The sequence below is a fragment of the Rhodamnia argentea genome, chromosome 4 (genome assembly GCF_020921035.1).
Source record: "Rhodamnia argentea isolate NSW1041297 chromosome 4, ASM2092103v1, whole genome shotgun sequence".
Lineage (NCBI taxonomy): Eukaryota > Viridiplantae > Streptophyta > Magnoliopsida > Myrtales > Myrtaceae > Rhodamnia > Rhodamnia argentea.
The window spans coordinates 21918434-21934589 of record NC_063153.1 but is presented as its reverse complement, the minus strand read 5'-3'; the positions used below and the strand labels follow the sequence as shown (position 1 = coordinate 21934589).

The window sequence follows — 16156 nt, the reverse complement described above, 5'->3', positions numbered from 1 at the left end:
GAACGAAATCCGACGATGTATTGTGTGGATGCTCCAGCACGTGAAAGAACGAAAAAAAAGATTGGCACATATATTTGTCGGTGGATATGTGTTCACGTGAAAGGATGAGAAAAGGGAAAAGTGCAATCATTGACTTTGGCCAAATAATGAGGATATTTGGTTCAAAGTGGACTCCTTGAAGACAACGACAAAGAAGAAAAGATATGTTTTCTTGGTTGTTGAAAAAGTTGCATGCAGGAGTAAGAAAGTCCAAGTTTGAGACTTTGTTGTCCCTATCTTCACGGTGGAAATCTGCACACTCTTTGGTAGAGGGTTTAATATAAAATGCTTCTCAAGTTTGCTTTACAAATGACTCTTGAAAAAGAGTCCTAAAGAGAGCCATTCATTGAGTGCTCTGCAAGGGTTTCATTCGTGGGTTTTGTTCGTGGAATTACATCAAGAATTCAAGTGTCGAAGCCGATTAAATCTTGATTAGATTTGTGTTAATTCCTTTGTGAGAATATCGCTAGGAATTGGGGGCTAAACACTGTGTGCGTTCTTGGATGTAATTGGGGTTTGGGAAACACCGAGAGTGTTTGAGTTACTCGAGTGTGGTTACGTAATCTCCGTGTATCGCTCGTTCTATAGTGGAATTCGTTGCTACTCTTCCCGTGGACGTAGGTCTCTACGACCGAACCACGTACATCCGGTGTCCGATTTATTTTCTTGTTCTGTCTATTTATTGTTCGATCGCTTGTTCCGCGCAACAATTTGTGTGCTCATTTTAGATTAGATTGTGAATTCTTAGTTTAGTTTAGAATTACCTAAAATTAGTTTAGCGGATGACTTAAATAAGTTTAGTTTGAGAAATATAATAAAAAAAAAAAAAAATAGTAGTTTACAAACACCACTTAAAAAAAAAAAAACATAGTAAATAGGTTATTTATATTTCGGATTCACCTCAAACAATTGAATAGGTAATGTGGAAGTGTGTAACCTAGGAGAAACTTGAGGAGGACTAAATGAGTACCTAAAACCCTAAAGCCGGATTGGGACCTTGATTTAGGATGACCGAGTATGTAGCCGGGGTTTCTTGTTTCTTCGGAAGTTTTGTTAGCCCACATTACGCTTTTTAAGATAGGATCACTCTCTAAAGTCAAGCTTATAGAGATTGTTGTTCCGGGGTTTAATAACAAAGCATATTATATTTTTTACCCCGACTTGTATCGGATTACTTCACTGCATTTTACTTTTTGCTTGATTGAATTGTGATTTACTTTGTTTTAGTTAAATGTTTATTATGTTACACTCTATGATCATAATATGGACAAAAACATTACATGAGCACTTAGCGGACGAGAACCTGAGGAACCATAATTTTTGTAAAAAGACTGCATGGGCACCTTAATTGACAAATAATCAAGTTCAGGTACCGAAATGATACTAATTAGGTGTCTAGTGTAATGAATTCTCCGACCCTAGATCTCTAGTTGTGTAGTCAGCGATGCATACTTTCATACCTCACTTTGTTCCTAATCGACTTCGATAGGCTAGTGGCAACTTATCATATAGAATTCTGGTAAGGTCAATCGAAATAAAATGAGAACCTCAACGTCACGCGAGGTAAATGTTTGGGAGAACCCATGTCGAGTTTGGGATCGGTCCCCAAATCGACATTACCTTTAAACACGTCTTCTCAACCTGACAGTTTGGCGACTCCATTGGGCTTGATGACTCTATGGTAATTGAAAGGTTTATGTATAAATAGAGGTCTGGTCAAATCCAAACGTAAGATACAAGAGTCAGAGCTTCTTTACGAGTTTCTCTCTCTAAACTTCTTGCGTGAGGCATTGGGAAATACTTTCCTAAGGCGGCACGGGGTTATTAAATATCCAAACTAAAGCCATGCATTACAAGATTATCCATTTGCAACAACAATACCGAGATTATTATCATCCTTCCCCGAATTTCCACGCATTCATGAACAATCTCAACCTCGTAATAATGGAAAATAAGGCGGCTAATAAGGCCAAGGAGCACGAAGTGTTGTTGCGGGATGCGATGAAGCTAAGCTTCTTCCCTTCCGACCAGTCCATTTCTTCTTAGTGTGTGCTTGTGTTTTATATTTGTGTGGAACGACAAGGTTAAGGCACTGAAATCATAAAATAAAATCATCTCATCATTGAAATGGACATGAAAGAGATTGTTTTCCCAAAATCAAAAGACAAAATCAGGGCTCGAAGTGAAGCGGAGAGAGTAGGAAACTCTACATATTTAGTATGCGTTCGTTTCGCGAAAAATGAGAGATTTGAAAAAAAAAATCCGAAAAATAATCGCTTGTATCATTTAGAAAAATAAATGAATGGAAATTTTTGTCATCGCGCACAAAAAATAATCGTTTAGCAATATTTTTCATTGAATAATTTTTCTAAACAATATAAGCGATCATTTTTCGAAAAATATTTTTCAAATCAATCATTTTCTCCAAAACGAACGCATCCTTAGAGACTAGACTAGTCAGGCTGAGTCTATTCGAGTCTCTCTCGAAAACTATGCTTTTCATACTCTTTATTTTCTGGTTTTGTATTGGTCCGTAGAAAACAAGAAATTTAAGAGCCAGGCGGAAGACTCTTCAAATTCCAGAAGACATCTCCATGCTTGCCAGTGCTGACTGCTGATCAACGATGGACGGAAACAGACAAAAAAAAAAAAAAAAAAAGAGAAAAAGACCACAATTTTCTCAGGAGGAAGATCATGAAATGTCTGAAGGAGATTATGGCGAGCTCAAAGAGAAACCAAAGCCTTGGTTTCATAGAGGAGCCGGCATGCTTCACCCATAATATGGCACTGTTTAGGATCAGTTAGGCCACCTCGTTTTCTCCCACTGGCACTCCATACTTGGAATCTATGTTACACCGACACGAGACACGACACGCGATACGATGCGACATGATACGCCGATACGTGAATTCTAAAAAAAATAGAGAATTTCGATACATTAGGACACGTTGTGTATTATAAATATTTTTACAGATACACAATAAATTATTATTTTTATGATTTCAATAATAATAACATCATGATGCCGAAACTGTTATTAACCTCCTCTTTAGAAAGGTCTAAAAAAATATGTCATGTGTAGGCGGATCAAAACCAAACCTTGCGATACTTATTTCCAACTCCTGTAGATTTAGTCTGCACTTGAAGAACAGCTAGAAGCTGACTATATGTCTCAATGGCATTATTTAGCTGGTCTTGTGCAACCTGAAGTTTCGCTTTAGTTCTCAGTGATTCCACTTGATCCCTCTTCCACTTATCATCAACAAATGAGCCCTAATTCTCGTTTATGAACTCTTAAAATCTTTTTCACAAAACTTGCATTTCCAAGAGCAATTCCCCCCCGCATCGCCATGATTAGCCAACTTAGTAATATACCTCCACAGTAGTTTATCTAAATCTTCATTGCTATTGTCGTCCATGCTTGATAAGTTGATATCACTCTACAAAAATGCGATTACAAGGACTATAAATTTCAACATACAAGTTTTGGCCCCCAAATAGACATCAAACACAACCATCAATGTTGACTAAGCGTACTGTTCAAAAAACTGATTATAGTGTTCAAACAAACATGCCTCAGGACTCTCTTCATGAAGCCAATAACGAAGAAAATGGACATGTATTCTGATATCGGTGTTCATTTTATCCAATAAAAATCAATAACGAATACAGTGTTCATTTTATCCAATGAACTGTGTATTCTGATATCAAAAAACAGCATTAATAAACAATCGGTGACTCTGAGCCACATGCATAAGCTTGTGGAAAGACTAAATGGACGAAATGACCAAGATCACCAAATCAGGAGAATCGCGACAAGAATCAGAACAATAAAGGAACCACAGCAAGTTCAGAGCAACAGAGACAGATGATTTTCACACAAGAAGTAACAGAGATAGAGCATCTCGGTGAGTGAGAGCATCGACCTTTCTTCTTCGTGTACAGAGCAACGGAGATAGAGCATCGGTGATACCCTGGCGAGGATGGGATGCGAGCCGAGGCAGTCGACAAGGCGACGTGGCAAGCTGAGAGCCTAAGGTGAGCGAGAACTAGAAGGCGAGCTGAGGCCGGCGAGAGGAGGGGGAGCTGAGTCATCAGGGGAGGCGAGTCACGATACAGAACCGAGAAGTGAGAACGCAAGAGGGAGAGGAGAGAACGCGGGATAGAGAAGTAGGAAATCAGGTGTTCTGACTGACTTTACCCTTGGACAAGCGTGTCCTTTTAGTTGACCCCCCGTCCGAACTCGGACATGCATTGACCGCGTGTCCGAGAGTGTCCAGCGGTGTCCAGCCATGTCGGTGTTCGACATGCCAAAATTTTTCAAAACTGTAGCTTGGAATTACTTGAAAACTTCTCCTCTCCAGATCATGTCAAAGATGCCAGTCAGTAAATCTCCAAAGCGTCGCATGAACGAACGAGCGAGGATAGTTAATGCGCGATTCGTCTAGCAAACGAGGGTTTCATTGCCGGTCTCAGCGACAGTATCCGAGGGCGAACAGGAAACCTTATCCTATTCTTAATCAGCTTGGATTGTCGATCGTCCAGTTTCAAACGGATACATCAACCGATCGGATTCAATTTCCATGGGAGGATCTCTCATTATCCCACCAGTGAAGTCGAGAGTCCTAAAGGAGAAGGAGAGCCACTACAAACTCAGTGTCGAGTAGGCGACTTGGGTTTATCAGCACAGAACGAACATGGACGAAAAGCAGAGAATATAAAAAGTCCATCACAGAAAGAATTACAGAATCTTCCGAAAAGGTAGTCATCAAGCTCCCGTGGCTATGAAAAGGAGGAAGATGGCAGTGCTAACTGGACTATGAAAAATCGCATACTCTTGTGCAGGACCACAGAGAAATACTTTTTCAGACTCTATTTATTCCGCAGAAAATTTAACATTTCTAAAAATAAATTTCCAAGAAGTCATTTTCCAGAAAAAATAATAATTTTTTTCGGTATTTGAGTGAAATCTGAAAATGAGTTATAAGTAATTTTCCATTGTTCAACAAGGAAAACTTCATTTTGTTTTCCTAAACAAATATGTGCCGTTTGTGTGATAAATGAGATACTTAGGTTGCACATAGTAGCCATTATGTTTTGGAAAACTGATTCTGATTAAAATTACTTTTTCTGATTATGTTCCTGGATGAGTTTTAGGAAATCAGAAAGCGTTTAACAACTGTCCAAATTTTCTATTTCGGAAAACTGTTTCTTTTCCTAATTTTTTTTCATTTAAGTCAAATAACAATGTAGTTACTTTGTAAAATTTCATCCTAAATTGAAGACTAATTTTCAATGCACACTAAAATAATTTAAAATACATTACTTTTTTAGCATGTCATAAACGAAACATAAATTTTAATACATGAAGTTTGAAGTTCGATTGAAGCACGGAACAGTTCCCATATTAAAAATTCATTTTTTTCCTTTAAATTTTGCGTTGTCCAAAATATATACAAACATAGCAGCCGAATAACCAAATTATCCACTAAGAAAAAAAACCAAATTATCCTTCTTGATACGAAATACAAGTCCTTCACTATCATTTTGTTGCTTATGTCCTAAATCCAAGTGGGTGTTTAGCTCTAGTTCCACGTGTAGATGGTCATATTTTGTGATGCACGGTTACGAGTAGATATGTTATCATTCCCACGTTGGATGCCCTCGTCTTCTGCGACAATTTTTGTAGAAGAGTGAAATCTAAGAAATCTAGGAAATTTAGGCCCAAATTTATGAAAATTAGGTTAAACTAGCCCAACCTAAACTTCTTCTATTTTTAGGGATTTTCTAAATTTTTTGTGATTTAAAAAAAAATCCAATTTTTTTCAAATTTTTTATTTTATTTTATTTTTATTAGGTTGAGGGAAAAGTGATGAGAGGACTAAAAGGAAAAAAATGAGAGATGTGGATTTTGTTTTGTGATTCTCAAAAGTGATTCTTTTTTCCAAAACCAACTTTTTTTTTGTTTTAGATTTTGCTCTAAAACTGATTCTAGGAATAGAATCATAATTAGAATCATTTACGTTACCAAACAGGGTTCTCATATTTTTTTGTTCCAGGGAACGGAATCAGAGAACCAGAATAGTTCTCATGCGGGCCCTTAGCCGCCGAAGTCATGATAGTAGGAGTCGGTTTTATCCGGCATAGCCTCTCGGAACCCAAGCACGAGTGCCGGGGACCCGCACCCGTCATTGATGGATTTCCAAACCATGCGCCGATGGGCATTGGAGGTGGGTCTTCGAGTAAGACCGTTGGACTTGGAACGGGCACTTGGGTCTTAGGCCCGGCCTTAAGAGACTCGAGCCCGACGGTCGAGAATTGGGGCCTAATGCCGGTGACTTGAGCTCTAGAGCCAAGTACCCAAGCATGGTCGCCAAGGATTGGTCTCGAAGTTGGGCGTAGGAGTCGATACCTAGGCATGATCGCTTGAATGCCGATCATAGGCATAGATGGCGGCCATGGACTTAAGCATGTGCACTAAGGTCTCAAGCCCAGCCTTTAGGACATTGACCCATCACCGATGTTTTAGGCTTGGAAGCCGAGTACCCCAAGCACGACCACCAAGAAGCTAGCACGGGCACTAGGATTTTGGGCTCAGCCGACGGTCGGTGGGGCAAGGAGCCTAGGATCCCGGCACAAGCACTAGCGGCTCGGCCTCTAAGGACCCAAGCTCTGACTTGGACATAAAAGATAGGTACTCCGGCACAAGCGGTAGAATTTTGGGAACAGGTACCAAGGTCTTGGGGCTGGCCTCGAGAGAACCGAGCTTGGGCTCTGATGACTTGGGCATGGGAGCCGAGTACCTATGCTCATTTGTTGGGAAATTGGGCATGGGCATTGGGGTCTTGGAATTGGCCTTGAGGGACTTGGGTTCGGATGCGGAAGAATCAAGCCTAGCCTCAATGGACTCGAGTCCAACACTAGTGACTTGGGCATGGGAGTTGGGTATCTGGGCATGGTCATCGAGGACTCGATTTCAGCCTCTGCGGTGTGGGGGTGCGCACTAGTAACTTGGGCATGGTTGCCAGGGATTTAAGTACGAGCATTAGGGTCGCGAGCTTGACCTCTATGGACAGCATCCGGTCTTGATTGACCCGAGCTCGGGCGATGGTGACTTAGGCACAAGAGCTAAGCACTCGGGCAAGGCCACTAGGGACTCGGGTAAGGGAACCGGGTTCTTGGGTTGAGTCTTAAGGGACTCGGTCCGGCCCGGCCTTTGTGGGCTTAGGCTCAATCGCCGAGAACCGGTTACTGTCATGATTGACCCAAGCCTCGAAGCCAAGTACCTGGGCATGGTCGGCGGGGACCCGGACATGGGCGTTGGGTTTCTCGCGCCCAAGTGTCAAGGTCTTTGGTTCAAACGCCGTTTTCTAGTTGTACTTTGGAAAACGATTTTCGATTTTCATAAGAGGAGATAATATCCCGAATATAGCATAAGTTTTTTCGTTCACTATGGAAAAAATTTGCATTAACTTATTTTCCTAAACGATGCAAACTCCGATTATATATTTTATATTTCTACGAAACAAACAGAGCCTATACATGCAGAGCAAAAGTTGGAAGAGATAATCCGGGGTTGGGCACAGTATTATGTTGCGAAAATCATCATTGGAATACGACTTTTACCGTAGATGGTTTGGTTCATCATGTCATTACGAAAATTACAAACAACGAGGGCAATATAATTTTTACTTTTGCTATGCCCGGGGGATTGTGACGTGCGCTTGTTTTCCTTCACCATAGTGGCACGTTTAAATAGAACATTAGTCAACTTTTTTCCGGGAGTGCATTGCTCGTGAGCAAGGCAGTAAGAGAGTTGACTAAATCCCATTTAATGCTATGATATATTTCTTGCTTAATTAAATGAGAATATGTCCGTATGTTATTAAAGTCGATGGAAAAAAAAAAAAAACCCTAAGGCAAAAGGTGACGATATGGTTAAACTCACCGGCAGCGGAAGCACCGCTGCCACGTGGCAAAAATGCATGAATTCATGCATAGCAACCGGGACCCACTTCTTCCTTTTTTTTTTCTTTATAAGAAACAAATCTTGAAGATAATATCCGATTATTCAATAATGACATTAATCCAACTCCGATTACTCAATAGTCTATTGTCCTATCAACTTTCTAGTGTCTAGTTGAAAAAACAAAGGGCATCCTCGGCGAAGGTAGGGTTTCTCTGCGAACCATTCGAGCTAAAATTCATTATTGTTCTTATGGAGTCCGAATGTCAACAACAAGAGGCTTAGATGTGTAGTTAAATTGTATGGCCGGGACCAAATATAATAGCATAATTTTTGTTGACGTTGGCTTAGGGAAACAAAACCAAAATAGTGAGAAAGCAATGTTAGATGAGAAATGCATTCCCGAGAGTATTGTTAGAGATGGTACAATCTTAACCGTAGATCCACACACAATTTTCACGTGTTTTACATATGACACTCATTGATTGGGAGATCGTATAATCAAAAATAACTAACGGTACTATCGGACTATCGGGCTATTAGGCTAGCAGCTCCCATGATGTATATACAAATGTTTAATAAAACTTTATCATTAATGACTTAAAAATTCTCTATTTGGGTGTTGACCGAGGTCTTGTTTATTTCAACACTCCATTGAAACTGATTATACTACTCGACAAGTTTAAGTAAGATAATTAATACAACCTTAGTTCCTCTTAAGGTAACAAAAAAAAAAGTCTTTTAACCAAAGTTCTTTTGTAAGCCATGCTCGGAACGTGATGCCGGTTTACGAAATTGACATATTAAGTGATGTCGCAAAACAAGTTACCGTACGGTACGGCCTATTAAAATGTTTATTAGGTTTTTGTCGCATCGTTTGATATGTAGATTCTATATAGTCAATTTTAGTGTATCCTAAGGTTACTTTATTCGGGTTCATCCACACGACTTCTTCGTGATCACGCAGCAGGTTCTATCAAACCTAAGGGTTATTTAGATCTTCCAAACTAAAACCATATGTTCAAAAAAGAGATTATTCATTTATGTGAATGGTGCAAGATTATTACTATCGTTCCACGAACTTGCACTCGTACGCGAATCGTCTCAGCCCTCACGGTAAAATGGGAAATGAGGCGGCAAGTTGTAAGGCTGCGGAGGAGGAGGAGGAGGAGGTTGATGAACCGCTCTGTGACTGTGGTTGCGTTTCGGCACGAACTTTCGGGCCCAGACATGCTTGCCGTTGATGATGAACTTGGCCTTGCCCGAGGTGCCAAGCACCTGATCGATCGTCGAGGCCGACTGGAACACGACCCGTGCGAACAGCGGCTGCTCGCCCGTCTGCACTTCCTGCATGTGCAGCGCCTCCACGCAGTCCCCGAACGCCCTCGTCAAGAACTCCACCACCTCCCACTCGTGCACTGGGTACCCCTTCGAGAAGGTTACGAATAATGTCCGATCATCAGGCGGCACGGGCACAGGCACGGCCTCGGCCTCCTCTCTCCCGAGCCAGTACCTTCGGTTCTGATGGCCGACGGGGACATGCTGGTTGATCACGACGTGGTCGTCTGCGTTCCCGTTCCCGTTCCCGTTCTCGTTCTCATTCCTGCGTGGCCTCATCCCTGGAAATGCAGGGCGGTCCGGGAGGCTGGCCGGGGACATTGACGGGGACGGGTTCCTTCTCGCAAAGGCCTTCTGCATTATGTCGTTCAGAGCCCTAACGCACACGGTGTCGATGATTTTCGAGATCACTCGGCGGGCATCGTGCCGGTTCTCTCGGAGGAACCGCGCGGAGATGCGCCGGCCTATGACGCCCCGCATGAGGGGGACATCGGCACCGCCGTCCGAGGAGGACTCGCCGTGGTTGAAGATGAAGTTGAGGCAGGCCATGGCCTCGTCGGCGAGGTCGCCGACGAGCATCCTGGGAAGCGAGAGGACGCTCTTGACGGCGTGGGGGAAGCCGTTGCGCTCGAGCCAGAGGAGGAGGGCGACGACGTGGAGGGACTCGGCCGGGTCGCGGCAGAGGTGGATGGCGAGGATCGTGTAGAGGGCGCGGTCGATGGTGTGGAAGAGCGCGTAGTGTTGATGCGTGATGGGATAAGCCTCGGCGTCGTTTTCCCCTTCCGGCGGCCACTCCATTTCTCGTCAGTGGGATGCGTACGTATATATATTATGTTATATGTGGTGGTACGGACTCGGCTAAGGCACTGAGATTCTGCAAGAAAATCATCCATCGTCGTTATAGAAAAGACTGTTTTCTTCTTCTTCTTCTTCAAGAAACGGAGACGAAATCAGGACTCGAGTCCACTGAATTTCAACTGAACTCGAAGTGACGCGAAGAGGGTGAAGAACTAACTCTACAAGTTTATCTGGGTCTCTCTCGAAAACGACGCCCATTTTCGTTTTAATGAAAAGGGGACAGAGCCCATGATGATGGTTCTTGATACTCTGTCTTTTTGCATCGGTTGGCGCACGGATCATTCCGAGAAAAACAAGAAATTTAAGGAGCAGAGAGAGGGAGGAAGACTCTTCACATACCGCAGTCAAAGAGAAGACAACCTCCACGGGCTAGTAGCTAGTGCTGACTCCTGATCAGACAGTGAAACAGAAACAAGAGCGACAGCAAGAACAGAAAGAAAGAAAACCAGAGTTTTTCTCGGAAGGAGATCGCGAAATGTCTTCGAGGAGATTATGGCCAGTTTAAAGAGAAACCAAGAGCATTTTTCACAGAGGAAACCCGGCATGCTTCACATTTGCAGGCCCTTTATCTGGGGTTAAAGGTTGCAGAGTGATGTGATTAATGTCGTTTTGAATCGAGCCGTGAACGGACACATTGTGTCTCTCTCGAGTGAGGACAAATCCAAAGCGAGAGCGATACGGAACAGAATACGGTAACGCTTTAGGATCAAAGTGATAAGGCCACACCCTCGTTTTCTCACACAGGCACCCCATTGTTGGAGTTGCTTAAAAAATTTTCCTTTTCCAGAAGATCGTGTCAAAGATGGCAGCGAGTCAAACTCACATGTATCTGAGAAGCGACGGGGGTCATCGGCTCGATTTGTCTAGCAAATGATAATCTCGTTGCCATTTTAGGGCGACTGGCATCCCCAGGCTGTGAACCCGAAATCTTATTCTGTTTGTTCCCGGCTCGGTTTGTCACGTTCAGTTCAGACGCATATATGGCTCGATCGGCCTGGATGAGCCTACTCGGATTTCTTCATAAGCCACACCCTCTTCGTATGCATTCTTTGTTGGGGGATATGCATGATCTCTTGCATAAACGGGCTGTAGTTTGAGCTCTGCGAGTCTACTTAGTTTTTCGTCCATGCCAAAATCCCTCGATTTCCCGGGCAAATTCACCCTCCAGTTTATTTAAGCTTGTCCTGCCAGTGAAGTTGAGAGTCCTAGAGGATAGTTACTACAAACCGTAGGCCATTTCTGCAAACTTGGACTGCGAGACTAATGACGAGTCTATTTCTACATGGAGTCAGGTTTATTCACATAAGATGAACAGAGATGAAGTAAAGAACACAAAAGTTGGTCACACGAACAATTACAAAGTAATCAACCAAATGTGAATGAAATGAAAATTTCTCAGTGATGCAACATCCCGACATTCATAATCTACCTGAAAAATGCTACATATTTATAGGAGGATTCACCACTTCAGGTATGGAGGCTCATGTCATCCTGCTCATCCTCTCAACGTGAATCAAATTCTAACAGAATCTTCCGAAAAGGCAGCCACAGCCTCAATTTGAGAATCCACATATGACACACACCATCCCAGCGGCCGATCAGTTCAAGACTCACTCATTGCTCTGGAATAAGCACTCAGCTCTTGGGGCAACTCCCGTCACCAAACTATAACATCAATCATCAAGTTCCGTGTAGCTATGACAACACTGAAAAGGAGGAACATGGCGGTATTAACTGTTCAGTATGAAGCTGCTAGAGCTGTCCTTGCTCCTGACCGCCTTATGTAACTGGACCAGTAATAATCATATATTCTTGTGTAGCAACTGGACCACAAAGAAATACTTCTTAATATGCAGTCTTATTGCATGAAAACAATGAACTCTGAAATGGTTTGAGGAAATCCATGAACTTTACATAGGTTCATTCAAAAGAATCATAACTTCAGACATTATAGTAACAAAATCATAGGTGCTAAAAAGACCAGCAAGACATCTACTACAAACTAAGCATGATGGAAAAGCCATCACAGTCTAGTCCAATAATCTGTGAGACCCACTGTTAAGTCGATATGACTTTTTCATAAATACTTTGCTCTATCATGTCGTCACAGCGGAAAACTAAAGCTATACAAGTATGTCTTGCAGAACCTTACTTCAGGACATAGTTCCAACCTTTTGATTCACTATAAGGTCCTTGCTCACCAGTGCTAACAAATTTTCCACCGGAACATTTGAAGTTTTGGCAGTAATGCCACATATGCTATGTCAGAGAAAGAGAGGTTTCAATAGTTCGATGCATCATTCTTGTGATGGAAAGGTGAACAAAGAAGGGAACCGAGATATCAAACTGGACTGATGTTCACACTCTCCAGAATGTTGCTATTAACCTTCATATTTATGATCCTTGCTCGCCCTGCAAAATATCCAATGAGTTAGAACAGCCTCTACTGCCATTACCAGTCCCAAAAATTAAGTACTGTGGTTTTCACCGTCAAGATCTCTCTTTGGCCCCTGCAATATCTAAGAAAATTTTCAGAGCAAACCTTACTGCCTTTGCTATCCTTTGAATAGAGACATATACATATAATCGCTATCAGGATTTTCTTTGTATCTCTCACATAGCCAGAACCAGAAATTTCTGGCTGTTCTAGGCCTCTAATAAAGGAACTAGACAGAATATCTCCTTGGCTTGGCTTGGCTCGATCAGTTCTATACGTAAAAAAATGACGTTATGAGTTACTGCTAATATATACGAAATATATAGTGAAAAGGAACTAAATTACAGCCTTCGAGTACTTCAAATGTCATCTCATTGACCGCAATCTCTCCCACAACTCTCACACGATTTTCTTCGAATCTCAACATCTGAATACTTCATGTTCTGCTTGTCAGGCTTTCACACTGTATCATCATTTATTCTAACATATGCTAGCATAAACCAACTTAAAAGAAGTCTTACACGTACTTTTATCATGCATATAACCTTATCATAGAACAGCTAATTTGACGTCCTCTCCAGCATCGACATCTATAGATTCATTTCGTTCCACCTTGAATTTCTACAGCACGTGGCTTTTCAATTCACATGTCGTTCTGAGATGACTTTTGCTTCCATGAGTGCACATACAAAATTAGCTTAATTAACACCACTTTAACAATTTCCATGTTTAAGCACCAATAGGTTTTAGAATGTCAACATTCAAAATGCAGAAGGAAATGTATAGCAGAACCAGAGCTTCCATAGAGGACAAGCAAGCCAAATAACTCATACATCCCTACTAGGCGAATCTGTGGAGATATCAATATGAAGTTCCACTCGATAGTTGAGCCACTGCTGATATGTTAGAGAATGCACCTGTTTATCCAAAGTTGTTAGGGCGCGGAGCTACCCGAAAAAGTCCCCTGTCAGTGAGCAAGTTCACTGTTGAGTCGAAACATGGCATGAGGTTGAAGTGGTATGAAGGTGGAGCATCTAAATGGCTGTTATCCATAGGGTTTTGGCATGACTATGCCCAATTGCCTGATAAACCAGGAGCATGGGCATCTCCTTTTCTCAATCATTGGTTGAGTATCATGCCTTCATTTCTAGCTTATCATTAATAATTAATGTTGGACTACCACTTGCACATGCCGCCATCCTGCAAATACTGAAAGAACAAATTTTTTTTATATCAGAAATAGGAAGGAAACGGATTGTTAACAGCATTCAAATGGGAACAAGAGATAACAAAAGTTCACTTTTGTCGGCATTGAGATATATGAGCTTGGCCGTTAAAGATATAACGCCTTTTTTGGCTAATGTGACATCTGAGCTGTTCTTGGTCATGAAAGCAACAGTCAACTACATACGAATTATACTAGATATGATAAGGACATGGAAGGATTCATCATTTGTCGGCATTCAGAATCCCGCTATTGTAGGAAACTACAAAAGTATCTCTTCCAGATTAAAGTAAGAGAAACTTAACCGATTAATTTGAAAAGACATTCCACCCTATCATTCAGCATTTGCCAAATCGATACCAGTACATGATTCAAAGAAATTAACAACTTTTCGCCAAATAAAGGAAAGACCAAATTAACAAATGCAGTTCTGTAAACTAAGAGTGGAAAAGAGGAAACAGTCAGAGAGGAAGTAGCTTCCATTAAAATTGGTAATGCAGAACTTTCATGGTGAACAGAATAGGAAAATGCTAATGTTCCAATGTGTCGCCAATTCATGCAAACACGCATACTAGATAGCATCTACGGATCTAAAAACAGGTGGAAACTATTAATGAAGGAGAAGACTACTATTCCTAAAAACAAAATGAATGGAACCCCTTGAAAGGCTGAAAGTATGCATCTTTTAAAATGACATTAATAGAACAAAGTTCCGACCCGGATTACTTCATCAAGAATTGTAAAAATTTCTTCTTCTTGCTCCATTTTGAATGACATGTATATCTATGCTCTAACAAACCTTCCATACTCTGCCTGCAGAAATATACTCCATGACGGAAAGCAGAGCATGGTTTCTTCACTTCCAATGGATTTTAAAACAACGTAGGTGACAGAAAAGAGTCAGAAATGAGAGGTGGTTGAGTGGAACATGGAAACCGCGAGGCAATGAACGATTCAAGTAGGTGGATCAAATACAGATTGACCCTCAAACGACTTCCCCAGCATTTTAATCTTAAACCAAATTATGGACGTAAACCGAATACATGGCCATGTCATCGATTTCAAAACTAACATGGAAAGAGAAATCACTTCACTTGGGACATGGAGCAGGAAGTTGCTCCCAGCCTGTCGCTAATCAGCGAGGAGCGAACCCAGTGATTCGCGACAAGCTCGGGCCTTAGAAGCTTTCGTTTTCCCCCCCCAACGGAGGCAACAATTCAACAGATAAAGCAGAAACAAGAAGCGAGCGAGCTCCGTCACAAAAACCCACGCAGAGGTCGCAACGAAGTTACAGTACGTACGGTGAGATCTTCACAAGCGCGATCACGAACAGACCCACCACGAGAAACTAACGATACTCACCACGCGTTCTTCTTCCTCCGGCGATGAAGTCGGGCAACATGGGATGCGTCGACGATGGACATCTCGAGCGTTTCGCCGCCGGGCTGAAAATGGCGGTCGTAAGAATCTGGAAAACCTAGAAATCCATACGATCCGGTTGCGCTTGTGGAGATTCGATCGAGCAACGAGAAAGCACAGAGGTTTTCCTCGCCGGGCGAGAGCTCGTCGTGCCCGGGAAGCGTTGCGCGGGGGGTAATTCTGTAATTTCACCGTTCTGGATTTTCCTCTTAATTCTCGGGCGGTTCTGATTTTCACGTTTTACGTTGGGTGAATTTGTCGGTCGCGACTTCCATCAAGGACACTCAAATGTTTTTTCCTTGTCAAAATCTAAATAATTACTCAAATGTTCCAAACAAATAGAAAGAATTCATATGTAAATGTGGACGTTTGTATTTAGATTTCGTGAAAGTTTCGGGGATTTAAGATAAAAGAAACTCAAACTCCGTTTTGTTGTAAAACATGAAAAAAAATAGAAAAATCCAAGAGTAAAATTTGCTTCCAATGAATCATAAGCCGCGCATTTTCATCTTATATTAATACCAACCATATAGACCTTTCACATTAGCATCGTGTAAATATTGACACCTAAATTCGCATCATGAAACTCAGATAAATTTTTCAATTTTGAAGACAAAATAGAAAATTACTTTCGCTTGAGATAAAGTTTTTGTTTGAGATGAAGAATATGAAATTTCAAAGCCAAATTCGATAAATAGGGAAAATGGAAAATAAGGGTAATTTTCTAAATAAGAGATTGAAGTGGCAATATTAGTCTTAGATAAGGGTTTGACCTCATTGTCCGACCAAATTTTTCTACTGCCCAAAGGCATTTTCGTTCGAAGATATTTCATTCCTTTCTCTTCTTCCTTATTCGTTGGGCCTTTGTCGTCGA

The 16156-nt window shown here is 41.7% G+C and overlaps 1 protein-coding gene and 1 long non-coding RNA gene across 2 annotated transcripts; both read right to left on the bottom strand.

Moving 5' to 3' along the window:
- Positions 1 to 9109: 9109 nt before the first annotated feature.
- Positions 9110 to 10141, bottom strand: LOC115740920. Its single transcript, XM_030674571.2, has one exon. The coding sequence runs from the start codon at positions 10139 to 10141 to the stop codon at positions 9110 to 9112; it is 1032 nt and encodes a 343-aa protein (XP_030530431.2).
- A 1313-nt stretch (positions 10142 to 11454) lies between these two features.
- LOC115741105 lies at positions 11455 to 12392 on the bottom strand. The gene is made up of 2 exons (XR_004015436.2): positions 12183 to 12392; positions 11455 to 12024 (listed from the first exon to the last, which is right to left on the bottom strand). It is a non-coding gene; the product is annotated as an uncharacterized LOC115741105 (long non-coding RNA).
- Positions 12393 to 16156: the final 3764 nt, after the last annotated feature.

Excerpts from the sequence above, each read along its gene's own strand:
- LOC115740920 (XM_030674571.2), bottom strand. The coding sequence starts at position 10,141 with ATGGAGTGGCCGCCGGAAGGGGAAAACGACGCCGAGGCTTATCCCATC.